At 43.8% G+C, this 27452-nt stretch overlaps 1 protein-coding gene across 4 annotated transcripts in view; it reads right to left on the bottom strand.

The window, feature by feature from the left end:
- Window positions 1–27452, bottom strand: part of clstn1 (calsyntenin 1) — an 81000-nt gene that overhangs the window by 30467 nt on the left and 23081 nt on the right. The window contains exons 2-15 of one of the 4 annotated variants that reach the window (XM_041846335.2): window positions 25757–25879; window positions 16129–16158; window positions 14286–14481; window positions 12520–12728; window positions 12037–12186; window positions 11569–11754; window positions 11042–11290; window positions 10507–10628; window positions 9694–9856; window positions 8898–8948; window positions 6412–6569; window positions 5569–5717; window positions 4564–4817; window positions 786–956 (exon numbers count right to left, since the gene is read on the bottom strand). In XM_041846335.2, coding sequence (XP_041702269.1) covers window positions 786–956; window positions 4564–4817; window positions 5569–5717; window positions 6412–6569; window positions 8898–8948; window positions 9694–9856; window positions 10507–10628; window positions 11042–11290; window positions 11569–11754; window positions 12037–12186; window positions 12520–12728; window positions 14286–14481; window positions 16129–16158; window positions 25757–25879 — 2211 coding nt within the window. The remainder of the gene's footprint in view (window positions 1–785; window positions 957–4563; window positions 4818–5568; window positions 5718–6411; window positions 6570–8897; window positions 8949–9693; window positions 9857–10506; window positions 10629–11041; window positions 11291–11568; window positions 11755–12036; window positions 12187–12519; window positions 12729–14285; window positions 14482–16128; window positions 16159–25756; window positions 25880–27452) is intronic. The other 3 variants (XM_045207115.1, XM_045207114.1, XM_045207116.1) reach the window with 3 other exon arrangements.

Below are 27452 nucleotides of genomic sequence, written 5' to 3'. Positions count from 1 at the left end.
TTTGACCCCACTGGGTGAGATCTTGCGTGGAGCCCCAGATCAAGGGAGATTATCAGTGGTCTTGTATGTCTTCCATTTCCTAATAATTGCTCCCACAGTTGATTTCTTCAAACCAAGCTGCTTACCTATTGCAGATTCAGTCTTCCCAGCCTGGTGCAGGTCTACAATTTTGTTTCTGGTGTCCTTTGACAGCTCTTTGGTCTTGGCCATAGTGGAGTTTGGAGTGTGACTGTTTGAGATTGTGGACAGGTGTCTTTTATACTGATAACAAGTTCAAACAGGTGCCATTAATACAGGTAACGAGTGGAGGACAGAGGAGCCTCTTAAAGAAGAAGTTACAGGTCTGTGAGAGCCAGAAATCTTGCTTCTTTGTAGGTGACCAAATACTTATTTTCCACCATAATTTGCAAATAAATTCATTAAAAATCCTACAATGTGATTTTCTGGAAAAAAATTTCTCAATTTGTCTGTCATAGTTGACGTGTATCTATGATGTAAATTACATGCCTCTTTCATCTTTTTAAGTGGGAGAACTTGCACAATTGGTGGCTGACTAAATAATTTTTTTCCCCACTGTACATCTATGTGTGTGCATGCACACCTGGTGCACGTGCGCAGCTATATGTTTGTACATGTATGAATGCATGCTTTGCATATCCATTATACATAGAGTATGCATTGCGTCTGTGTGGCTGTGACTGAATGCTACGTGGTTAGCATAGCATAGCCTAGTCTACCATAGCCAAACAGCCTAGTCTAGCTTAGCCTAGCCATCCTAGACCAACCTGTCAGGACGAGGCCCAGGTTGGAGGAGGTCATCTCCAGGCCGCGCTGCTGGACCTGGGCCTGGTCCACCTCCAAGGTCTCATGCTCTCCGTCCAGCTCATCGCCCAGCGCCGTCACCTCACATGTGTCCAGGTTGTGCATGATCTCCTCCGACACTACCGTCTCTTGAACTGAGAAAAGAGGGTGGAAGAAGATTGATTCAAAATGTTTCTATATGTTTGCAGTGGAAATGTATGTAGTAACACTTCCATGCCAATAAAGAATTTTGAATTTTGAGAGAATTTTGTCACTATTCAAATGTGGTACACATGTGCAGGTATTTTTGTCCTTTTCATAGAAACGGATCTTATCATGTGGGGCTTCTTAAAAAAGCTTTTGGGGCTTGTTACCCAGAATCAGATTAAGCCTAGTCCTAGACTAAAACATACTTTCAATTCTCCACTGAAGATGCTGGTTACGTTTTATTTTACAGGTGGTATTTACATGGTATTTACTAAGAAACTATGTGGTAACAATGGATAATAGTAATTTCAAAAGAAACCACCTGCTTAATATCAGGAAAATAAAAAGGTTACTATGAAGCTTTTCAGTCCAGGGCAAAACTTAATCTGTGTCTAGGAAACCAGCCCATGATGTCCTGTACATTGTTAATCAACCAGAGGTAATGAGAACAGCAGTACTGGTAGGTAACAGTGGTAGTTGACCTCTAAGCCCTTTTATCCCATATGGCTTGTTTTTCACAAGGGCACTTTATCTCTCTCAATCTCTAGATCGCTACCCCTCCTTTCTTGCATTCCCTTTCTCCCCTTTCCACATCTCTCTCACCCTCCCTCCTTCTCTCTCCCTAGTTCCTTCCCTCTCTCGCTCTCCCTCTTCTGTTTAAATTTTTTCCCCTCCTCTTCTCTCTTGCACTCCCTCCCTTGTTCTTTATCAGCCCAAATAGATGAACAGATGGCGTGGCTCGTCAAGTGCCCCCTCCCATAAAGCTTGTGTAGTAAACAACCCCTCCCTCTCCCTCCAATCCCTCCCACAGCTTGCCAGTGGTGGCCTAATCCTCTGTGTGTTATCTACTTGTTTCTACCGTGATATATACAAGGGTCTGGCCAATATCAACCCAATTCAATTCAGCCAGTAAAATTAATCCCAGTGCATTGGGGTCTCCTCCAGATTTGCCCTTAGGGACACAAGGGCATCTACATGAGCATCCAGGCCTGCCTAAACCATTATTTCTGATTGAAAGCAATTGGGATCTGCCCTCTCTGCAATTGTAGGGAAGGAGAACCACTTTATGAGTTCAAATGAAATGCCCTGAACCATGATCTTGGCTGCGGTATTTCCTGTGGATGACTCTGTGCTCCTCCCAAATGTGTGCTGTGTGTTTGTGGTGTGTTGTTCGGGGGTGTTGGGAGCAGAGCAAAAGAGGAATTTCCATCTCTGGAGATGGACAATATTATTCTATTCCATTCTATTGTACCATAGTATCTTTATATACGGCATAGTATCTACAGTACCTTCGGAAAGTATTCAGACCCCTTGACTTTCTCCACATTTTGTTATGTTACAGCCTTATTCTAAAATGTATTAAATAGTTTTTTTTCCCCTCATCAATCCACACACACAATACCCCATAATGACGAAGCAAAAACAGGTTTAGACATTTCTGCTCATTTATTTGAAAAAATTAAAAAGTAAATATCAAAATGTACATAAGTATTCAGACCCTTTACTCAGTACTAAGTTGAAGAACATTTGGCAGCGATTACAGCATTGAGTCTTGGGTATGACGCTACAAGATTAGCACACCAGTATTTGGGGAGTTTCTCCCATTCTTCTCTGCAGATCCTCTCAAGCTCTGTCAGGTTGGATGGGGAGCGTTGCTGCAAAGCTATTTTCAGGTCTCTCCAGAGATGTTCGATCGGGTTCAAATCCGGGCTCTGGCTGGCCCACTCAAGGACATTCAGAGACTTGTCCCGAAGCCACTCCTGCATTGCCTTGGCTGTGTGCTTAGGTTCGTTGTCCTGTTGGAAGGTGAACCTTTGCCCCAGCGCTCTCGAGCAGGTTTTCATCAAGGATCTCTCTGTACTTTGCTCCGTTCATCTTTCCCTTGATCCTGACTAGTCTCCCAGTCCCTGCCGCTGAAAATTATCCCCACAGCATGATGCTGCCACCACCATGCTTCACCGTAGGGATAGAGCCAGGTTTCCTCCAGACGTGACGCTTGGCATTCAGGCCAAAGAGTTCAATCTTGGTTTCATCAGACCAGAGAATCTTGTTTCTCATGGTCAGAGTCCTTTAGGTGCCTTTTGGCAAACTCCAAGTGGGCTGTCATGTGCCTTTCACTGAGGAGTGGCTTCCGTCGGGCCACTCTACCATAAAGGCCTGATTGGTGGAGTGCTACAGAGATGGATGTCCTTCTGGAAGGTTCTCCCTTCTCCACAGAGGAACTCTAGAGCTCTGTCAGAGTGACTATCGGGTTCTTGGTCACCTCCCTGACCAAGGCCCTTCTCCCCCGATTGCTCAGTTTGGCCGGGCGGACAGCTCTAGGAAGAGTCTTGGAGGTTCCAAACTTCTCCCATTTAAGAATGATGGAGGCCACTGTGTTCTTGGGAAACTTCAATGCTGCAGACATTTTTGGGTTCCCTTCCCCAGATCTGTGCCTCGACACAATCCTGAGCTCGTTGGACAATTCCTTCGACCTCATGGCTTGGTTTTTGCTCTGACATGCACTGTCAACTGTGGGACCTTATATAGACAAATGATGTCCAATCAATTGAATCTACCACAGGTGGACTCCAATCAAGTTTTAGAAACATCTCAAGGATGATCAATGGAAACAGGATGCACCTGAGCTCAATTTCGTGTCTCATAGCAAAGATTCTGAATACTTACGTAAATATGTTTTTTATTTTTAATACATTTGTCATTTTTAAAAACCTGTGTTTGCTTTGTCATTATGGGGTATTGCGTTTAGATTGCTGAGGATTTTTATTTATTTAATCCATTTTAGAATAAGGCTGTAACGTAACAAAATGTGGAAAAAGTCAAGGGGTCTGAATACTTTCCGAAGGCACTGTATCTACAGCCAACCTCTGATCCGTAGACTGCCACCGGTCCCTGGGATGATACCAACAGGTCCCTGAGATGGTTGGCTGACTGACAGTTTGTCAGTTCTCAAGTGCTAGTTTTAATTTAAGGAGATACTTCAAAGAAGAGGGACCATAGCTTGCTGGTTGAGAAACCTTAAAAGGTTTAGAAACACTCCTTAACTCTAAGGTGGTACACGATCTAGAGTAAGGTGGTACAATCTACAGTAAGGGTGTACAATCTACAGTAAGGTGGTACAATCTACAGTAAGGTGGTACAATCTACAGAGTGATTATTTTATTTGTTTTGGCTCCCCCAAGTTCCATTTGGTTTTTTTAGTTTTTTTTTTGCATTTTAGTTTTGGGTCAAAAAAGACTAAAATCATCAGGAATTTAGCAAAAAAATGTTTAATTTAGGAAATCTGTTCCCAAGTATTCCCACAAATAAAAAAGATTGTGTCTCAATGTAATTGAGGTATGAAATTATTGTTATTTTCAAATACAATCTCTTTTTGGGCTTAGTTGTGGTCAATTTGCAGTGTATAAATTATAATTATTCCCTGTCCCCCTGACCATTTGCTCCGACAAAAATCGGCCCACGGCAGAATCTAGCTGCCTACCCCTGATCTACAGTAAGGTGGTACTATTTAAAGTAAGGAGGTATGATCTACAGTAGGGTGGTACGGCTTAGTACCTGTGGGGTCGTCCTCTGCCCCCTCTGTGGCCTCGGTGGCCTCTGGCTCGGTTTCAGCCTCAACCTCGCGGGTGATGGTGCTGACGATGCGCAGCTCGGGGAACAGAGTCACGCCCTCAGGGCTCTCAAACTCTGCAGCGCCGCGGGCAAAGTGGTCGATGCCACTCAGGCTGATCTTGGGCTCCTCGGGCTGCAGCACCATCACATATCCCACTGCTTCCGGTACCGAGATGCACGTCTCCTCATTGAAGCACCTAGCGAGCCAACGGTTTCAGATTAGGTCCATTTCAGTTGATATTTCAGTGGATTTGTCCATTTCAGTCAAATGTAAGCAGTACATTAGCCATGACATTCAAATTGGCCTTTTTATCTTTAAGTATAAACATTTGTTCAGTTTGCATGCAATATGCGAGAAAAATATCCTCTTTCTTTCTAAGTGCATGCAAATAGGGCAGGGGACCATTTGATTGGCTATACTGTGAAACTAGGATTTAACAGTTTGCAGTTCACTTGAAGCTGTCTTTCATTCTTTTCACCACTATCTTACCTTTCATGTTGAATTCACTTTGGAAAAGACAGGTACACACTAACCTCCATTTTACCTTTTTTTATTCAATTCCCTTTGAATAAATAACCTTTTGAATCTCTATTTGAGTGTAAAGCAACACCTTTTAAACACGTCAGTGATTTACCATTTAAATATTATCATCTTTCACTGACACAAAATGTATAATATCATAAAGCATATATTGGTAAGCCTGGCTAACCAGCCAAACTCAGTAGCCATATTGCTATCTTATTGTACCAAGTGGTCTGGCGCGCAGACAATGTATTATATCATTCAGGGCTGGTTTCCCGGACACAGATCAAGCCTAGTCCTGGACTAAAAAGCATGCTTAAAGGAGAATCTCTATACATGTTTTAGTCCAGAGCTTAATCTGTGTCCAGGAAACTGGCCCAAAGCGTATATTGGGCCAGTGTTTATTGATGGCACGGGACACTCACTTGACGGTGGTGGAGATGCGGAGGTGTCGAATGCCGGGGGTGGGGAACTGGCGTGAGTTCAGGTAGGAGATGTGCTGCATGACCTTGTCGAAAGCCTCAATGTCGTCGCCTTCCACGGTCAGAGACGACTGGTTGGGGTTGAACGCCACCTGAGAGAGAAGAGGTGATGGCGGCAGAGTGAGCCCCAACTGTTGATTTTCCATTTTAGTCATTTAGCAGACGCTCTTATCCAGAGCAAGTTACAGTCATTCAGTTTAGAAGGGAAAAACAGCCACATATCAAAGTCATTGCAAGAAGACTGAAGCCCCTCTTGACTTAGGGCTGTACTCATGTTCAATGTACTCTCTTTTGGGCACTTAGTCCCATAACTTCATGCAAGTTTTATTGTTCTAAATGTGACTGTAGTAGAGGTATACCAAATTCACTGGACTTTGTAGCCCAGTTAAAGGGGTAGTTCACTGCTTTGGTTTCGTTTCCCTGGCAGTTTACCAATTCTAACGTTTTAGCATTTGTGGCAGAAATCCCATTCAAGTCATGGGACCGATATTAGCATTTTTCACGCATTATGTCAAAATCATCAAAAAGTATCAGAAATAGATTGTGAAGCTAACGAAAGTCAAAACGTGCCAGACACTGCCAGGGAAACTAAAAGCATGAATTGCAATCATAACTTGTACATAGACTGCTTACACGGTATTAAACCAATGTGTAATTTTGTAATTTTTGTGAACTATCCCTTTAAGGTTAGGATTGGGGGAGGGAAAGCTGATCCTAGATCTGTACATAGGGGAAACTTCCCCCCAGAGCCCCTCCAGCCCCCCAGGCTATAGCTAGACGTCTCACCTTGACGGCTGAGGCCACCTCCTCAGGCAGCTGCACATCCAGGCCCTCCTTGCAGGTGTACAGGCAGTCGATCACCTTCTTGTTCTCCAGCTTTCCCGACCGGATCATCAGGCCGGCCAGATTCCCCCGGAAAAACTGGGACATGCGAGCGTTGCCGCCTGGACCCAGCAAAGAGCGGAGCAGAACACACACAGTCAGCCAGGCGTATAAGTCTGCAGACTGACCTTTTCTGGGCCGGCGGTTTGAAGCATGCCATCTGAATGTGCAGCGAAGGCCGCGTGACTGGCGCTCTCATGCAAGTTAGTATATGTGCCCTTAAAAGGCCTGAGAATGGATGACGGATGAGCTGATACAGGCCTCCAGCCATACATGCATACATCTGCAATTTAATGGTGCAAAAAACAATGGATTGGGGGGTAGCATGCTGTCATGGAATCAGTTCAATGTCTTCACTGCAAATGATCATGTTATAATCTTACATACATTTTCATAATGTGACCAATATGTATCCTACAATGCTATGGTGATTCTTGATATTTCAATATAATTTATGTTTTTCAATATACTTTTGCTACAATCGGTTGTGAGGAACATCTTTAAAATTTTACTTACATCCCAGTTAGCACATTTGGTTCCTTGGAAGCTGAGGGAACGTAAGATTTTGCCTTCCCATTGGTTTTGGGAACGAAGCCATACGTTTCCTGACCAGTAAAACTGAACGTTTTTTTTTTACGTTCTGAGAACGGAAGAAAATTCTTTGCCTGTTCTGGGAACATTCATTTTTAGGTTGCAGGGAGGTTCTGTGAACGGTTTACTATGATTCCCTGAAAGTTTTCCTGGGATGTTTTATTAACGTTCTGAGAATGGAAATTATAGGTTATTTTAAGGTAATTAAATAACATTCTGAGAACATTCTCTAAATGTTTTGAATGAAATGTAAAAGTTTTTCAATAACTTCCTTAAAACTTTCACTGAATGTTTCAATAAGACTTTTAATAACACTGCTAGCTTAGTTTGGGTTAACTGTTCTGAACTCCAAGCACAGATAGGACACATGGAAATTAATTTGCTTAGGAATTAATCATGCAAACACATTTCTTGTTTTATTGCACGCTGTCAGTGAGATTCAAACCTATGATCTTCTGTTTTTTATCCATGGAATTAGTCCACTGTGCCACCAGCATGGGGCTAGCATACCATGTTTTTTAAACTCATACAAAGCTGTTCATTTTAGTCTATACAAACATGCCCCATTTCAAAGGAAGCAAGCACTCATTAAGATCAACACACTTAACAAGATAGAAGATAGAGTGTGTTTGGTTGACGCAGAGAACAGAATGTACGTTTTTTTTTAAAACATTCTTAGAACGTTCTCTGAACGTTACAAAGGTTTTCTTTTGGTTTTTATGGAACATTTTCTTAACATTCTCTGAATAATTTGAGAACATGACTTTAAATACAACCATGAGGAAACCTGTTGGGAACGTTATGCTGAAGGACTGAAATTCCCACAGAAGAACATTGTTTCTTAACATTTTCTGAACTATCTGAGAATGTTCCCAATGTCAAACCAGTTGGAAAACATTCCTAGAATATTACCAAAATTGATATTAAATGTAACCATGTTTGAACTTTTAGGAAACGTTCTGTTAAAGTAACGAATTACCAAGAAAATAAATGTGTTTTTGTCAAGTTCCTTAAATGTGCTGAGAATGTTCCAAAGCCAAGCAACTATTCTGCACTATTCCCAGAAAGTTGTGGGAAGGTTGTATGCAAAATAACTATAGGACAACCACGCTCTCCCCAAGCTCTAAGAAACATCGGGTTCTCAGATCGTTTTGTGCTAGCTGGGATGTATCCTAGCTGGGATGTATCCTATCAGTTATGGTTCTTGATTTATTGTTAACATATTGCAATATACTGGCGCATTTCTTGAGGTGAAAATCATAAGCGCGAGGTGAGAATTGTGCAGGGACTTGATGCGCCTGGTAGTGCATGAGGATGGGTCTGCTGCGTCACTGCAACGCAGACGAAAAATCTGGCCTCGCCTCTCTCAAGGTCACATTGTCCTGCAGCCAGCAGCAGAATCGGTGTGTCGCACGCTGTGCATTGTTGTCATCAGATACTCTGGAGCCGCAGCTCCTTACGCAAGGTCATGCACCGAAACTGTAAACATCTCCAAATACTGCATCGGGTAATAGAGAGCACTGTCTGAAGGCGATATTTAGAGAATACTGCATTGGCTTATGAAGGAAAGAGGGAAAAGATCATACAAATATGAAGGTGATACAGAAAGAAAGGCGTCCAGGAGTATGTTGCCTCCAGTCTTACGCAGACTGTCTCATGCTAGAAATGTAGTTAGAGAATCAGTCCTCGTGCAGCTAGAATGTGGAAGACATTCTAGTCGGGGTTGACGATGATGATGATGCAGTTAACAAAATGGACAAATGGCACATATTAAGGAGTAAGGGAAAGACTTGAGCAACCTGTGGAAGGCTCAGAGACTGTCTCGTTGTCATTGTCATGTCCTGAGTTGTCTGTAGAGTTCAGGGAAAGAGTTCAGGGAAAGAGTTCAGGGAAAGAGAGCAGGGAAAAAGAGAGCAGGGAAAAAGAGAGCAGGGAAAAAGAGAGCAGGGGGAAAGAGAGCAGGGGGAAAGAGAGCAGGGGGAAAGAGAGCAGGGGGAAAGAGAGCAGGGGGAAAGAGAGCAGGGGGAAAGAGAGCAGGGGGAAAGAGAGCAGGGGGAAAGAGAGCAGGGGGAGGCGTTGAGAATCAGGAGAGGTTGGTTTGATGTTACACATATACTCATAGTGCATCATCCTGGTAGCAGGGAAAGAGTTAATACTGTATGTACAGTATATCAGAACAATTACATATACGCCTTAGGCATAAACATAAGAACTACCATTGTCTATCAATGAAAAAAACTGGCAATAAAGAAACTCATTCTCAAACAGAAAGCCTTTTTCTAGCATTCTTTCCTTAGTAACTATCAATATAGTAGACCCTCTGAAACCATATAAACCACTCAAAGATCAATACTGGTGTCTTAGCTGATACATGTATTTATTGCCATGTAGCTAAAGGATTACATCTTAAAACATCCTGATGAGGGATATATTTTTGTTGTTAAGATAATATATTTTCACCAACATTCCCGCTGTGTCTTGCCTGGTCCCAGATCTGTTTGAGTTATCATGTCAACTCCAAATGTTTGGCATGATAATGAGTTGACATGATAGCACAAACAGATCTGGGACCAGGCTACTTTGTGGCTAGTTTACCTTGCCAGCAGGCCCCGATGGTGAGCTGCATGTCGATCTTGGAGGAGTGCAGGGGGTAGTCTTCGGTGACCAGGAAGGGCTTGAAGGTGGTCCCGTCCACAAAGAGAGCCACGGAGGGGAACTCCACGTTCAGCACGTAGTGGTGCCACTCTTTGTCACACACCTGGAGGGCGAGAGAGAGGAGGGGGGGCAGGAGGTCAAAGTCAACCAAATTAGTCTTTCCTCACCTCCTTCTCAACCTTATTGGCCAAGGTCCCTCCCTTCGGACTTTCTTCTCCAATACATTTTGAGAATGAGGCAAGGAGAGAGGATGCAAGAAATCAATGAAATATTAACTGTGTTGGAGCCATGTCCTAGTTGAGGCCATGATGAGGTAGACATGGCAAAGAGCTCATTCTGCATATGTTCCTACTACTCTACAAAGCTCTCGTTCTACAGTCCTCATAAACGTCTTTGTTATGGCAATGACAAACTGATTGTGCTAATGGTCAAACCATTTGGACTTTTGCTATGATTTTGAGAGGCAGCTGAAAATCATTGGTTGTTGTTGGGTTCTGGGACATTCTCACTAGTAAATTTCCCATCTGCGACAATAAAGTAACTACTACTACTACTATTTCCATCAGTCAAACTGTCCTGAGGTGTGGTGTCGAAAAAGGGGCAGTCTTTGTTGTGTCCTGGTGACCAAGCAGACCACGAAAATAAGTGTTTTAATTAATGCTTTGAAGTGTTATCCTCTGCGATCAAATGCAAACGCATCTTGGTGTATGTATTCGTTTTAACACAAATTAAATTAAAAGCGTGGCAGCTCACCTGGTCCAGTTTCCAGTGGAACTCTGCTGGTTTGTAGTTTTCCGTCTCGGCGGGGTCCTGACGCAGCAGCAGGATGAGGTGACAGTTGTGGACGTAGAGGGAGTAGTGGTGTCTGTTCATCTCTGTGGGACGGGCACCAGATCAGGGTTAAAAGGTAGGCTTGCCTTAGACTCTGGTAACGTTCCAATAGTCCTACGTTTTCCAAAAATCCCGGATGGAAGATTCACAGTATCCAAATGGAATAAGCAGAAAATCTGGAATCCTCCAACCCTGACTTCAATAAAATCTAGAATTTTGGTAAAGTTGCCAGAATTTCGGACTGGGAGTACGTTTGAAGTCCTATCACGAGAGGACAAATACTGTATATTGATGGGGTATCAGACCTGGGTTCGAATCATAAGCCTAATTGTTTTCTTTCACATTCCTAAACTGCGCTAGTCCCAAAAGTGCAAACCCCATCGATCTGGCACTCCAGACAGGCTCAATTGAACACACATTATGGGGTATATATTACAGTAAGTAGAGGGTAGCGTACCGGTCTTGTCCGAGTTACAGAGGATGGTCTCCTTCTCCCTGGCCCCGGGGCCGTGCCTCATCCACACAGAGACGGTGAAGGGCTCCTTCAGGTTGGTGCTCACCACGCCCTCGGGCACCTTGATGGCCTGCGTGCCGTTGAACTCAAACACCTGGTCGCTGTCATGCCCATTGTCCGTGGGCAGACCCACCGTCCAGTTGGCAGAGCTGCTTGGTGCAGGCAGTAATTCCACCGCGCCAGCGCTGGCGCCTGAGAGAGACAATCACACACAGCGAATGCCAGGTTTAGACACAAATACACAATGCTATAGATGGTAAAAGCGATGACTTGTTTTCCCCGGCTAACAATTACATAATGTCAACAAATCAAATCAACTTTTTTCACTGAGGGTAGGTTATTTTGGAATGGGACTGCATTACGAGGAATGGATGTTGTTTGGCACACTGCTTGGTTGGCAGAGATACATGCTCTGAGCTACAGTATATCATGGTTGTTTTTGTTGTCGTTGTAGATTTAGGGTTTCTCACCACATAGCTTGTGCAGGGACTTCTCAGAGTAGGTGTCTCGGTCGCAGCCCTTTCCGATGTGATTGGTCTCCAGCTCGATGTTGGCCTGGATGGAGGTGATTGGCTCCTCGCAGGTCTCCAAGTGCATGCTAGGGAAAAGGGCCAGACTGCCTGTGCCAGGCTCGTACTCAATCCTCTTGTTGAAGCCTGAGAGAGAGATAGAGAGAAGAGAAACATAACGTGAGAGAGAGAAGAGAAATTAGCTACATGTTTAGACGCAACACCACTAATAATGGTATAAGACATTTGCAGTCAATGCTCTGTTCATTGATTAGGCAGTGATTCTGAAGCTAGCTAAGAGAGGATAAGCTTGAGGGTTGAATGACCTCTTCCCAATGGCATACTGTAAACTTTAGCCTTGCAGAGTCCCACACACAAACAGTTCCTGAAGCCGTTCGAGAGTTACTGATAGAGCAGGGCCTTTGATACCTTGCCAGCCGGGCTTGCAGGTGGGCTTAATATTGATCTTGACCAGCACATCTTCTGAGGCGCGGTTCTTCCCACAGTCGTAGGCAGTCACCGTCAGTTTGTACATGCGCTCTTTGCTGTAGTTCAGCTTCTCTGTGTTCTTGATGAAGCCTGAGTGTAGAAAAAAGAAGAAGAATTGAGCTGATTTGAGCTTTTCGTTGATGGAATGCAAACAGGCTACAGGTGCGCTAAGAAAAAAAGTAAACAGTGCTAAAATCGGATATAGACACGCAGGGGATTATCATAATACAGAGATTGGCATTTCAACGTACAAGCCTACACTTCAAAGGCAAAGTGCTGAATTAAAAATGGCAGACATACTGTTTGCCGAGATCAATAAAAAATGTGGTCTAGGTCAATAAGAATCGCAGCTCTGTGATCTATTTTTAAGCCGTTCGTTTTTTGGCAGGCGGCAGGGTCGGGCAGCTACGTGGGGGTCCTTACCGTCCTTGTCGACGGTGAAAGGCACATCTGGGGTGACGATCTCATAGTTGCAGATCTGGCTAAACTGGAACGAGCAGTCGGCGTCCACTGCCTCCACCTTCAGGATGCTGTCGTACTTCTTACCCTCGATGACCGTGGCTTTGTAGGACTTCTCCGTGAACACTGGGGAATACTCGTTGATGTCGTTCACTTGGATGTGGACAGTGGCCCTGGTGGGGTCAAAATTAAACTGGTGACGACAGACTGACTGACCAAAAAGATACAGCCATCACACAAGCTTCTGTGAATTACATTAGTCTCTGCTTAGTTAACTAAGTAATATGTGCAATAATCCATTTTAGGATGGCTGTATTGCAGCCGATCACAATTTATCATATCGTCGCATTACAGCTGGATAACTTTGATTATACTAACATACTCAAGGATAGTAAGGAAGGATAGCTCAATGTGGGCAAGGGAGACCTCTAAAATTGGCGACAGTACTCATCTTCTTGTCTCAAATGTAACAACGTGTTACACTATTGTATACACGCTTATGTTATACTAGGGATATTGTGTTTCCATAGCTAGGGCTGACAGTGAGGACTTGTGAAGAGCAGAATCAACAACCTCTACATAATCAAAACAGTTGCTCTGTGAGAAGGAGTTAAAGTTCACAGTGTTCACACTGGGGAGCCAGGCCCAGCCAATCAGAATGAGTTTTCCCCCACAAAAGGGCTTTATTACAGACAGAAATACTCCTCAGTTTCATCATCTATCTGGGTGGCTGGTCTCAGACGATCCCACAGGTGAAGAAGCCGGATGTGGAGGTGCTGGGCTGGCGTGGTTACACGTGGTCTGCGGTTGTGAGGGTGGTTGGACGTACTGCCAAATTATCTAAAACGACGTTGAGGCGGCTTATGGTAGAGAAATTAACATTCAATTCTCTGGCAACAGTTCTGGTGGACATTCCTGCAGTCAGCATGCCAATTGCACGCTCTCTCAAAACTTGAGACATCTGTGGCATTGTGTTGTGTGACAAAACTGCACATTTTAGAGTGGCCTTTTATTGTCCCCAGCACAAGGTGCACCCGTGTAATGATCATGCTGTTTAATCAGCTTCTTGATATGCCACACCTGTCAGGTGGATGGATTATCTTGGCAAAGGATACATTCTCACTAACAGGGATGTAAACAAATTTGTGCACAAAACATGAAAGAAATGTTTGTGCATATGGAACATTTCTGGGATCTTTTATTTCAGCTCAACAAACATGGGACCAACACTTTACATGTTGTGTTTATATTTCTGTTCAGTATAAATGCCAGCTGAAAAGTACCAGTGGCCTGGCTCTGGCCCCAAGTGAGAGCAGGTCTGCCGGAGCCATGTTCCAGTGAGACATGGGTGCAGGCCAGCGTAGATGGAAACAGAAAAGTCTGAGCCTTTTGGATAAAACACTTGGGTAAATCCTGTATGGAAATGCCCCATGAGTGTGCACATTTTCCTTCCAACCTTTACTTGATTTAATATGTTGGCAATGATCAAATTCATAGACTGCAAGGTGAATTTTGATTGATGGACTCATCGCATCAATAGAATTTTGAAAGGACTGCTGGCACCAGCAACATAATGTCCTGCCCACATAATTACGCTAAGATCAGATCAATTGAACAAAATCGAGTCAAGGTGGGAAGAAATTGCACACACTATGGCACTCAAGTGTTGACTTTGCAAATTAGTCCCAGTACGAGGCCCTGAGGCACCACGGGGCAAGAGTCAGACATACTTGTGGGATTTCTTCATGTTGGCTCCGTCAGGGCCCTCTCCACAGTCGTAGGCCTGGATGGTGAAGGTGTGCTCCTTCTGGAGTTCGCAGTCCAGCTTGTCCTTGGCCCGAATGACCCCCTCGCCTGTGGACTTGTCCAGGACCACTGCCTCAAAAGGGACATTCTGCCCATGGATCCTGAAGCCACAAATCTCACCTGAACAGGTCAAGAATCGAAAAAGTGTTTGTTTAGAAGGGGAAAGTTCCTTCTTGAAGTCTAAAGTCATATTAGTAATAAAACACTATGTATACACACACTTAAATAACGAACAGCCAAAGGTTTTGGCAGCCAGGGATTTGTACATTTGGGGGCAGGGGGTGTCTGTGGAGGAAGCCAGAAGCACTGCTGTATGGGTGAGTACTTGAGGGGAGGGGAGAGGGATGGAGGGGGAGGGGGGACATTTAGCATAATAGTGGGCTGACTGATCACATCGCATTCAGTCATGCAGGTTGAAACCAAGAAAGATGTAGACAGGCATTTCACAGGAGTACTTTACATCACAGCAATTAAACTAATCAAACCAAAACGGAGAGGGAGTGCAAATATCGGAGTAAGATCTCAAATCAGCGTATTTCACTGTCAGGCTATAAATTACAGGGATAATTCAGAAGAACAGAAGGAGTGAACAGAGGAAAAAGAAAAGGAAACCCAAATCAAAATATTAAACGTTTACAGTAGAAGTAATGTGAAACGATTATGATAAAGTGGTCCGGTATCAAATGGCACTAAACCTAATACAGTGAAGAAAAACAAAATTAACAAATTAAAATAATCCATTAAAAGTTCATTTTGGAGTGAAGGAAGTCTTCCTGTGCAATTTTGCCTCGCGCCCCAAACTATTTAGAAATGAATACAAAATGAAATCATAGAGGATCAAACCAGTACAATAGCAGTAGTCAAACAAAAGTACTGGATGAGAACTGGGGTTAGAAATATCAACTTGCTTGACATCCACATCAAATGACAACTGCAGCCATGCTAATGGAAGAGATTAGTGGTGGAAAAAAGTATTCCACTAAGGAAAAGATGCAACAACAGAAACCTCACAGCACCGAGAGTTTAAATGAACAATCTCAGCGACTTTGCTTTGAAAAAAATCTAGAAATTACAAATTGCCAGTGGGTCAAAATCATGATCATAAGTCCTGGTTATTATGTGAAAATCATCTTTAATATAAAAGAAAAGTCATACCTGCACATTTCTTTCAATTTGGTTCTTTTTCAAGAAGCACCAATGATGAAGACAATATTGGCATGCTGTTTATTGTCCATACATAATACTACACTATGACAAAAATGTCATTATCAAAAAAGGGTTACCTAAATTCAAATGCCAATTTAATTTCCCAATATTTAGCATGGGTTTCACCAGGTTGTATTTTCTTAATAAATAGTCAACTTAAGGCAGAATTTTTCATTTAAAGTAATTGTCTCAAATTGGTTTTGATATCTGTCTTGGCTGACTGTTAATGATGAATTTGCCAAAATGATTTAGACATCTTTGAGACCAACTCCTGACTTTAGCAGCTTTTCCCTGATTGTGGCTGAAATACTGTTAGGGTCTGCAAACTACAATGGATGTCTCATGCACAGATATTTCTAAGTACACGCAGCCCCACATCACACTTTTCATCCAGTTGTTGTATTTTCCAAAAATTTGGGGTGAGAGAAAAGTAAAAGTTGAACAATAACAAATGGGGAGGAGATTAAAGAGCATGGCAGGAGTTTCTGTGGATGCTAGTTTGCGTTAGTGGGTTAATAATAAAAAACTGAGCACAAGGCAGGAGAAAGAGCCCATCATCACCTTCTTTGGTGAAGGTCACCTCAAAACTTTCTACAAGAAGGGAGAGAAGATCAACCCAGGTCAGTCAGAAGAAAAGTTGAAGTTCAGAGGTTAGAGAGGGCAAGATACATACTTTTGCCATATATGGATACACATTCACATTGAGAATTTGGATTCAAATTTGACGTGCAAATCAATACACAGCCCAAAAAGCCCTCTTCCTTAGGGGAAAAGTAAGGAGGTTACAAAGAAACATTACAGAAAAAGGTTATACTGCCCAAAGATTTACAATTTTTCTCATGACATGCTTAGAGGCAACAATAACCTGAAAAATATTTCTGCATTTCCTGGTAGGCTTGGGCGATATACTGTTTATACCGTATAGCGGGGTATTTTCGAAATATCTACGATATGACTTTCAATACCGTAAAATATATATATATATATATATATATATATATATATATATATATACACACATTTTGTATATCCAGCTCAGGGCTCCAGCTATGCATTTGGTTTGCTAACATGCTAGCTAAGTTGCTAGATGTCAAGATCAAGCTTCTTGGTTACAGCAGAGACATTCAATCCCCTCCTGGATCAAGATCCATGTTGCCTAAATTGTTTTGTGCGTCAAAAATAATTAGAATAACAATTATTATTATTATAAAAATTTTAAATAGCACCCCTTGTGTGCACATTTGATAATACCGTATACGCCGGTATGGTACAGAAACAGTATGACGGTATGAAAATCTGGATACTGCCCAACCCTATTTCCTGATGAATGCCAGAGAAAACAAAATAATTTAGGATGATACTGTAGCTTACTAGCCTATGTCCGAAGGTTTGGACACAGTAATAACAATACAGCATTCATCTCAGCAGACATGTTAGGCAGTTATGTTACCTTACTACTTACTCATTACTTTGTAGTCTGAATAAAAACGTAGTTCATCAAAACTATCTTATGTCATCGGCATTAGACTGTATTCACAGAAAATGTGCTACTTGAAAACCAAAAGCTAACGTACAGTATTTCACACTGAGCATTGAGATACAACTTCACAGCTTACTCCTGGGTCAGCTAACATTGGGCCGGTTCTGCTTGGTTGATTGTTTACAACCTGTTCCTGGCCTCTCGTGCGGTGAGCTGTCTGTTTATTTTTCACCTAGACAATTAGAAATGGATTTCCCATTAGGGGCTGCTGTTTAGGACCAATCATGCGGTGGAAGCTTTGGGCCTCCCCCACCCCATGCTCTCCCCAGCCCTAATGACAACATAGCTGGGGTGCGGGAAATTCCACCCACAGCCTACCCTGTGTGCCTTGGCCCTCGGCTCTGGCTACAAGCCCCCAACATTTTCTACAAGACCTCATCCCAGCACAATGTGTATTGATTCTAGGCCCCTTGACCGGCAATACAAAGGGCATCGATGGCGGATTTCGTAAGAATAGGCTGACATCTGAACTGAGGGATATGTGACAACGTGAACTCCACAATGGGGTAGTCAAAGGATGTTTAGCAGATCAATCTGTGACTTAATTGGTTCTGTGGTAACACAAATTCTATGTTTTAGGGATATGTGAGAATATGAAATTCACAAAGGGGGAGTCAAAGGATTTTTCGCAAATATATGTTTCACCCAATGTTTTCCTAAATGGCAAAGACAGAGGCTCTTACAGCAGCTGTTCTGACTGCACTGCTGCGTGTTATGCTACAGCCCCCTTTTCTGATGTAGACACAGATTTCAGAGAGCTCGGCTAGCTCATCTCCCCCTTCAGCAGCAGGAGTTCCTGTCAAGACTAATCACATTTCAAGGAAGAGGAATCATACAAAATAACAGGGGGATATTGGTAATGGTATCAATGGTACACTAAGCAGACAAACAAACCAGATCAATTAAACTGTCATAAACTCATTGTCTTGGAATAAAATTAGGAATTGATCTCATCTTAAGGCAAAATGTCCATACTGCATCATACTCCAATGTCCAGTACAGATGTCCCTACTACTCAGTCACATCAGGGAATAAGTAACCCAAATGTTGTTGTGGCTAAATGCTACAGGAGTCCTTGATTGTGTCCCTGTAATGTAGTTCCGGGCTTGGCTATTTCTATGGCTGCTGTGCTCATTTTCAAGCTTCCTGCAGCTTAAAAACCTACCATCGCTGCACCAGTGAACACACCCACACGTACATGTACACATATGGACAGACTGACACAACGAAGCATGCACACACCAATGACGTATAGCACCATACCATTCTCACACAGACATTCAAGCCCTGGATCCAGCGTCCTGCCCATCGAGTACAGTGGCTCTTGTGACGACCCTCCCACTCTGTCTGCCGTATTCTCTCTTTGCTCTTGTTTCCTTATTAGGATGCCGGTGGGCGGAGTTGGGAGGGTCGTCAGCTACATGGGAAACACCTGGGCCGGGTGTGTCCCAGCATAAATGGACCTCTTCCACATTCATTGAGGAGACTCTCTCCAGGCAGATACTTTGACTTTGGTTGTGGTATTTTTGTGGCCTTTTTGGTTGTTTGCTTTGGCACCTCTCAACACTTTTCCATATTACATTTATGCATGCAAACACTCACTTACACTACTGATTACTGATTACACACACCATTGTTATTTGATTTAGTTTACTTTAGTTAATAAATATATACTTTGAGTATTCCTTGTCTCCACGTGTCTCCCTTTTGTTACGAACTTGAGCCGGTTCGTGACAAGTGGGGGCTCGTCCGGGATCTTGAACTGGTTGTGTTTGGGAGAACGTGGAGTTAATGTCCAATTCTGTAGGGTCTTTCTTTGTAAATTTTGTTAGTTTGTTTGCGTTTGATAGGCCAAGTATTGGTTGCCTTTGGGTTGTGTACTGCGTTGGAGAGAGTACATTGGTTAGTTTCCAGTCCCAGCCCAGCCTGGAAACTCTTGCTCGACTCGCTGTTGGGACATCGGTCTGAGGAGGTGAGTACAATCGGCTGTGTACCTCAGTGGGAGATTGGGTAGGGTAGTGACATTTTCTACCCGGAGCTATAGCTTTTTCCCCTGATAGGCTTAGCGACGTGTTTTGTTTTGGGATACGTTGGGCATGGTTAAATGTTTGTTATTTTTGTGTGGTGTCTGTGGACTGAGCAGTTGTCTCGGGGGCACATCCGTGGCTTGGGGGAATCTACCAGCGTGCTGGGGGGTTTAATTCCTTGCCAGCGGGCTACAGTGCGTAATTACCCACCGCGAATCTGCACGAAGACTAGGGTTGAGTTATTGTAGGTTTTGGGGAAGCTCCATATCCCAGCTCTCTTCTGTGGTACTCGGTGTGATTGTCATTTCTCTTGTGTCTGGTGTGCTCAGCAGAGGGGTTGAGCAAGATTATTATGATATATATATATTTATTTATTTTCCTGATTATGGCGTCTAATGTAGCCGAGTTCATTCGCTTTCCATCAGAAGAACTGTTAGAATTATGTACTAAAGAACAGCTGTTGAAGGTTGCTGAACACTACAAGGTTAAAATTAGTGATAAACGTCTAAAAAATTATATTAGGTTAATATTGAAGGCCAATTTGATGGAGAGTGGTATTCTGGATGTTACCACTGGGGCAGTCTCTGCTGAGGACAAGTTGTCTCCCCGATATGTTACAATGACCGCTCCATCGGTTAGTCATAGTAGTCTTCTTTTTGAACAGCAGAAAGAACTGCTTCTGTTACAGCTAGGGCATGATCGGGTAAAATATGAAAGGGAATTGGAATTTAAACAGGATATGGAGCGTGCTAAAATCAAGCTGCAACAAGAGCGACTAGAGTTGGTTAGGGAAGGAAAGCTCTCAGGGGAGAGTTTGCTCTGGGAAGGGGATCCAGAGTTACCTAGGGGTCGTTCCTCTTTTGGTCGTAATCCAGACACATTTGATATTGTTGGGAATTTACGGTTGTTGCCCCAGTTTAATGAAAAGGACCCGGAGACATTCTTTTCGTTGTTTGAGCGTGTTGCTGACGCTAGGAGTTGGCCTGATTCTGATCGCACTTTGATGTTGCAGTGTGTGCTGACTGGTAAAGCGCAAGAAGCATATTCAGCTCTTAGTGTAGCAGACCGTGTTAGTTATGAGAAGGTTAAAACGGCTGTGTTACAGAGTTACGAATTGGTCCCTGAGGCTTACCGCCAACGATTTAGAACTTTAAAAAGGGATGATCAGCAGACTCATGTTGAGTTTGCGCGAATATTATCTTCACAGTTCAATCGCTGGTGTTCTGCCTCTGCAGTTATGACTTTCCAAGGGCTGTGTGATCTGATTATGTTAGAACAATTTAAGGACACAATCCCTGATCGTATAGCGACGTACATTAACGAACGAAAAATAAAGACTGTCGCTGAAGCTGCGGTTTTGGCAGATGAATATGTGTTGACTCACAAAAATGTTTTTGAAGAACCCCGTATTCGGAGTGAGTGGGGGCGTTCGCAGAGATTTGGGCCTCGCTCGCCGAGATACTTCGGTTCCCGGGCAGAGTTTCATTCAACTAGGGTTGAGCCTGATACCCGTGGTAAAACTGACTTTGGTCAAGAGTGTCACTACTGTCAAGAATTAGGTCATTGGAAAAATGAATGTCCGATTCTTAGGTCTAGGGGTAAATTCAGTACAGGTGCTTATGGTAAATCGAGGCCTGCAGCGTTAGCAGCGCCTGTTCCACATCAGTTCACTCCTGACGCATTGTCTCATGCCCAGAGCCATGTGAAGGGCTACATTGATCCCGACTATTTACCTTTCGTTACGGAGGGTTTTGTGTCTATGGTAGGAAGTAAGAACCTAGTGCCAGTAAAGATCCTAAGAGACACAGGTGCCTCTGAATCATTTGTGTTGGAATCTGTGTTACCCTTCTCTGCGGAGACTGATTCGGGGAATAGTGTTCTAATTAGGGGAATAGGTTTGAACACTGTCAGTTCCATTGCATAAACTGATGTTGGATTGTGGACTGGTGAAAGGTGAGGTTGTTGTGGGGGTGCGTCCTTCATTGCCTATTGAGGGTATTGACGTGATCCTTGGAAATAACTTGGCTGGGGAGCGTGTGTGGCCTATCGCGTTTCCATCTTTAGCGGTTTCCACTAAGCCGTCAATTGTAGGGATTCCTAATGAGAGTGCGCAGAATTTCCCAGAGGTGTTTTCTGCGTGTGCAGTGACGCGTTCTATGATCCATGACGACCTGGTCACGGAACTGGCTAACGAGAATACCACAAAGAAGTCGGTTACTGTTTTCCCTGTTATCCCGTTATCTATATCCCGCTCCGATTTAATCGAGGCGCAACGGACTGACCCTACATTTGAAGAGTTGCGGGACCAAATTGTGCCTGTGGAACAGTTGGGAGATGTCGCACAGGGCTATTTTCTCCAAGAGGAGGTCCTGATGAGAAAGTGGATGTCTCATGGTAGTTGTTTTCTGGGGGAGGCGATTAGTCAGGTGGTGGTACCAGTTAAGCTTCGTGAGTTGGTGCTAACAACTTCTCACAATGACGTTGCTGGGCATATGGGTGTGAGAAAAACCTACAATCGTATATTACGACATTTCTTTTGGCCAAGATTAAAGAGGGATGTTTCTGATTTCATCAAAACTTGTCACACCTGTCAATTAACTGGTAAACCTAATCAAGCTATTAAGCCGGTACCACTGTTCCCTATTCCTGTACTCAGTAAACCTTTTGAGTATTTGATTATTGACTGTGTTGGTCCTCTGCCTCGTTCTAGAAAGGGTAGTAATTATTTGTTGACTGTGATGTGTCAGACCACTAGGTTTCCTGCTGCCTATCCTCTCCGGTCTATCACGACTAAGGCTGTGTTAAAAGCTTCGACTCAGTTTCTCTCACTGTTTGGAATCCCTAAGGTCATTCAAAGTGATCAAGGATCTAATTTCACCTCTAATCTCTTTGGTCAGGTTCTCCAACAACTCCATATTAAACACAACTTGTCTAGCGCCTATCATGCCCAAAGTCAAGGAGCACTGGAACGTTTCCATCAAACACTTAAGTCGTTGTTGAGAGCTTATTGTACTGAGATGGAAAAGGATTGGGAGGAGGGGTTGCCTTGGTTATTGTTAGCAGCTAGGGAGGTTTCACAGGAGAGCACGGGTTTTAGCCCAAATGACCTAGTGTTTGGACATCGGGTGCGTGGGCTTTTATCTGTTCTCCAGGATGACTGGAAGTCTCCCCGAGCCTCCTCAGTCCCTGTTATCATATGTGGGTGATTTTCGGCGACGCTTGTATGCCGCTGGTGAAATGGCTAAAGAGAAGCTATCATCTTCACAGGACAGGATGAAGAGCATATATGATCGCCGAGCTGAGCCTCGTCACTTTAGTCCAGGTTATCAGGTTCTGGCTCTGCTGCCAATTGTTGGTTCTCCTTTTCAAGCCAAGCTTCAAGGTCCATATACAGTGGTGCGCCAGTACACTGAGCAAAATTATCTAGTTGCCACTCCAGAACGGAGGAAAGCAAACCAACTGTGCCATGTAAATTTGTTAAAACCCTATTATGCACGTTCCTCAGACTGAACAGGGGGAGTCTACAGAGGACGGTAAGGCTGTTCTTTTGGCTGATACTGTTTATTCCCTGAGTGCTGGTCATGCTAGGTCTGTGCAGGAGCAGGAAGATGTTTCTGGTCCTGACGATTGCATACTGCAGGGTAGATTGAAAAATTCAGAGACACTGGAGATTTTAGATAGCCTTCTTACTCATCTACCTGTTGATGAGCGGAAAGATATGGTTGGTTTGATTCAGAGATTTCCAGGGTTGTTTTCTGATACACCTACACGTACAAACTTAATAGAACATGATGTTGACATTGGAGATGCTGACCCCATTCGTCAACGGTTCTGTGGAGTTTCTTCAGAGAGACTGCGTTGTCTGGATGCTGAGGTCGGGTGCATGCTGGAGAGTAGGGTAGCGGAGCCTTCTTTCTCCAGTTGGGCTTCTCCCTGTATCTTGGTCAGTAAATCGGATGGAACAAATAGATTTTGTACGGACTACCGTAAGGTAAACGATGTCACTAAGCCGGATTCATTTCCTCTTCCTCGGATGGAGGACTGCGTTGATCAAGTCGGCGCAGCTAAGTTTGTGAGCAAATTTGACATGTTAAAGGGGTATTGGCAGGTGCCACTGACGAGTAGGGCACGTGAAATCTCTGCCTTTATTACATCCTTTGGTCTGTACTCGTATTCGGTTATGAGTTTCGGACTGCGTAATGCGCCTGCCACTTTTCAGCGACTTATGAACAGGGTTGTCTCTGGTCTGGCCGGGTGCGCTGTTTATCTGGACGATGTAGTGATATATGCAGATACTTGGGAGGAACATCTGTCCCGTATTCAAGCCTTGTTCGGACGTCTGACTGCGGGTCGCCTCACGATAAATTTGGCTAAATGTGAGTTTGCTCAGGCGACTGTTACATACCTTGGAAAGGTGGTTGGGCAGGGTGAAGTGCGTCCTGTTCGGCCAAAGTGGTAGCTATTGATGCTTTTCCACTACCAACTACTAAAAAGGAACTGATGCGTTTCTTGGGAATGATTGGGTATTATAGTGGTTTTTGTATGAACTTCTCTACTGTGGTCGCTCCCTTGACAGATTTGCTGAAAGCTAAGGCTGTGTACGTATGGTCTTCTCATTGTCAACAGGCTTTCGAACGTGATTGCTGATGCGCTCTCTCGTGCGCCCTGTTCATGAATATTGATGTGACCGACCATTGTTTGATTTTGTCATGTTCTATCTTTCCTGTTTGTCCCCTCCTAGTCTTGGGTTCTTCTTTCCTCTTAAAGGTTGCTTCCTGTGTAAAGGTTGCTGAGGTCTGGAGAGGAGGATGATGGGTGGGGCAAGTGGAGGTGTGAACATGTACAATTTGTCGGTTTGGGACGCGGGGCTGAGTACGTTGGTCCGGGGTCCTTGTTGGTCCCCGGTCTTATGGGGGGGTGTGACGACCCTCCCACTCTGTCTGCCGTATTCTCTCTTTGCTCTTGTTTCCTTATTAGGATGCCGGTGGGCGGAGTTGGGAGGGTCGTCAGCTACATGGGAAACACCTGGGCCGGGTGTGTCCCAGCATAAATGGACCTCTTCCACATTCATTGAGGAGACTCTCTCCAGGCAGATACTTTTCCATATTACATTTATGCATGCAAACACTCACTTACACTACTGATTACACACACCATTGTTATTTGATTTAGTTTACTTTAGTTAATAAATATATACTTTGAGTATTCCTTGTCTCCACGTGTCTCCCTTTTGTTACGAACTTGAGCCGGTTCGTGACACTCTGCAGTGAGCCTTGTTTGTACTTTGTACACAGAGGGGGATTGGCAGAACGAGGTTTGGCAAGCCACTGATAGTCACCCCGGCTGCCACGTGAGGCCAGATTGTCGGTTCCTGGGAGGGCCAGTTTGCTGGGACACGCTGTCCACTTTCCCTGCCCTCCTCATCAAAGTGGTGAGTGGCGTACAAAGAAGAAAGGACAGCGTAGAGCGCTCCATTGAACTCCAATTTACTACTGTAAGAGGAACCCATCGTTGTGCAGTGAATGGGCATTTTGATTCCTCTTCACGTTGAGTTCTCTATTGGGCTGGTCCACCCTTGCATTGGGCTGTGTTGTGCACCCTGCCGTTCAAATCAAATACATTAACAATTTGGCGTAGACAGACCATTTCATTGTGGTCAAGTTCTAGTCTAGAATATAACAGGAATAGAATTTGTGGAATTCTTTAGTTGTTTTCTCTGAGGAAAAACGGCACACCCATCTCAGTTGATTAAGTACAGTAAATTCACTTAATGTGTGATAAAAAGAAAGGGGCAAGGGCACAACAAGGGACATGGGAGAGTTGTGTAGGGAGTACTGAAGATCACAGAATGAATGGGATGGAGGGGAAAAAAGCTATTCCCAATGCCACAGCGCTTTGAACCGCAGCCAAAGTCAATCTCTTGTGTGATTAAAAAAAGTGCCCTAATGCTGCCTTGGCACATCTCAGTTTAATTGTGCCTCTCGTCTGTGATAAACATTAAAGGGAAACTTCTGATTGATCTGGATATGAAAGGATCCTTATGGTGGATATGGCGACCAGCTGCGTACCACTGTGTGGTAAAAACAAATCTAATATGCAATTTCTCCGCTGGCAAGATTTGGAACATAAACTGGGTGGTGCACTTAACGTAGATTAACGTAGAGTGTATGACTGGACTTTGCAGAAGCAGCACAGATGACATAGCTCGGCCGTAAAATAAAGAGATTAACTTGATGCTTCTTCACATACTAACATATTGCAGAGGTCAAATTGGGTTTAAGATCATATAGAAATGTCAAGTAAATAGATTCCCTATGAATCCTAACATTGTATCATGTGTAGCTACTGCATCCCCAATTCGCTACTGAAAAGTTTATGAAGAGCAAAGAAGCATGAGTAACCAATGAAAAACGATAAATTACAACATCTGCTCGCTAGCAAACTTCTGACTTGCAGCATTGTACACTTAGGATATTGACAAATGATTAAATCTAATGAATCTGTAATGGTTATATTTGTTATCTTCGCCTTTTATGGTACATAAAAAACAGAATCCATGAATCAAGGGGTTCAGAGAAAAGGACCTATCAGGATAGAGTAGAAGAAAACGCTCCTCTCTCACCTGCGTAGCGCAGTGGGGCGTCTTTGTCCAGGGCGATAAGTGGAGGGTCCAGAAGTACTTTGTCGTCATTTTCTGTTACGATGCCATGATAAGTCGTCTCGATCCATGGTTTGTGCTTATTAACTATAGAGGAGAGAAAGAGAGAAAATTAGCTGCAATGCATTTTTAGAAGAAAATCATACAGGGTTTTGAAGCACCTGATTCAGGGACAGAGGTAAAAGCCTTAGGGCAAATTAAAAGTAGCGCGGCCTGACCCGAAAGTTGAAACTATAGGGCTACTGTGGGCCGTTCTCCCAATCATCTAGTCCTGAACTGGCACACCTGAAGACATTCCAGTAATCAGCCAGCCTTCAGGCACAGGATTCTCTACACACCTTCAGTTCGGCAGAGATACTGAGAGAGACCGATTTCCCTCAGATTACACAGACCCACAAAGAATTTGAAAACAAAATCACATTTTGATAAACTCCCACATCTACTAGGTAGGTGAAGTACCACAGTGTGCCATCACAGCAGCAAGATTTGTGACCTGTTGCCACAAGAAAAGGGAAACCAGTGAAGAACAAACATCATTGCTCCCTGTGTAGCTCAGTTGGTAGAGCAAGGCGTTTGCAACGCCAGGGTTGTGGGTTCGATTCACACGGGGGGCCGGTATGAAAATGTATGCACTAAGTCGCTCTGGATAAGAGCATCTGCTAAATGACTAAAAATGTAAATGTAAAAATGTAAATACAAACTATATCTGTCTATTTATTTCCCTTTCGTACTTCAACTATTTGTACATAGCCAGTAATAAACATTTGAAATGTCTCTTCTTTTGAAACTTTTGTGAATGTAATATTTACTTTTAATTTCTGATTGTTTATGCCACTTTTGTTATTAACTATTCAACTTGCTTTGGAAATGTAAACCTGTTTCCCATGTCCTTTGAATTAAGAGAGCGAGAGAGAGCACATGGGGCTCAAACAATGTACTTTAACTTGTGACTAGTTTTAGGCTGGACCTTGCCTCCTGGGAGTTTCTACCACCCACCTACACCTCCGTCATGGTCCCGTAAACAAAGCCTGCCCGTGCTTTTGCTACACAACTCATGTATTTTTCTAAAAGACATCAACGCATACATACACAATTGTGCAAAGGCCCTTGCAGCAAATCTAGAGGTGCTGACACAGTTTCTACCAATTGAAGCCAAATTCTTCGGCAAAGAGCACCAAAGCCAGGTGGGGGTGCATCGCTCAGTGCCCGCTTATGCCAAGTGATGGTAGGGGAAACATTGACTTAGCCAGACTGTAAGTGGATGAGGATTGACAGCATTGTCATCGGGCCAATGACTCCTGCAGCTTGAGTCCCAGCAGAAACTGTGTGGACCAGCAGTCTGGCTCATTAGAGCTTTGTGCTCTAGTCTGTTGGCCCGGGACACGGCCCCAGCTGCAGACAGGATTCACTTTTAGCTGGCAGCTGCAGAAAAAGCTGCAGCGAGTGACACATTTGGGCTGGATTAGAAACCTGCGTTGATTCGAGCAAGGGATACTGGGATCGCACTCTCTTAAAGTAAATATGGAGCCACTCAGGAATCAGCAGAGTGACTAGCTCGGTGTTGGTGATGTCATCACTGACACGATGACTGTGGCCGACTCTGACAGAGACGGGCATGGGGCATGATAGGAAATTCCTGACAGAGAGGTAATAGATTAAT

The sequence above is a fragment of the Coregonus clupeaformis genome, chromosome 24 (genome assembly GCF_020615455.1).
Source record: "Coregonus clupeaformis isolate EN_2021a chromosome 24, ASM2061545v1, whole genome shotgun sequence".
Lineage (NCBI taxonomy): Eukaryota > Metazoa > Chordata > Actinopteri > Salmoniformes > Salmonidae > Coregonus > Coregonus clupeaformis.
This window is presented reverse-complemented; position numbering and strand designations above follow the sequence as displayed.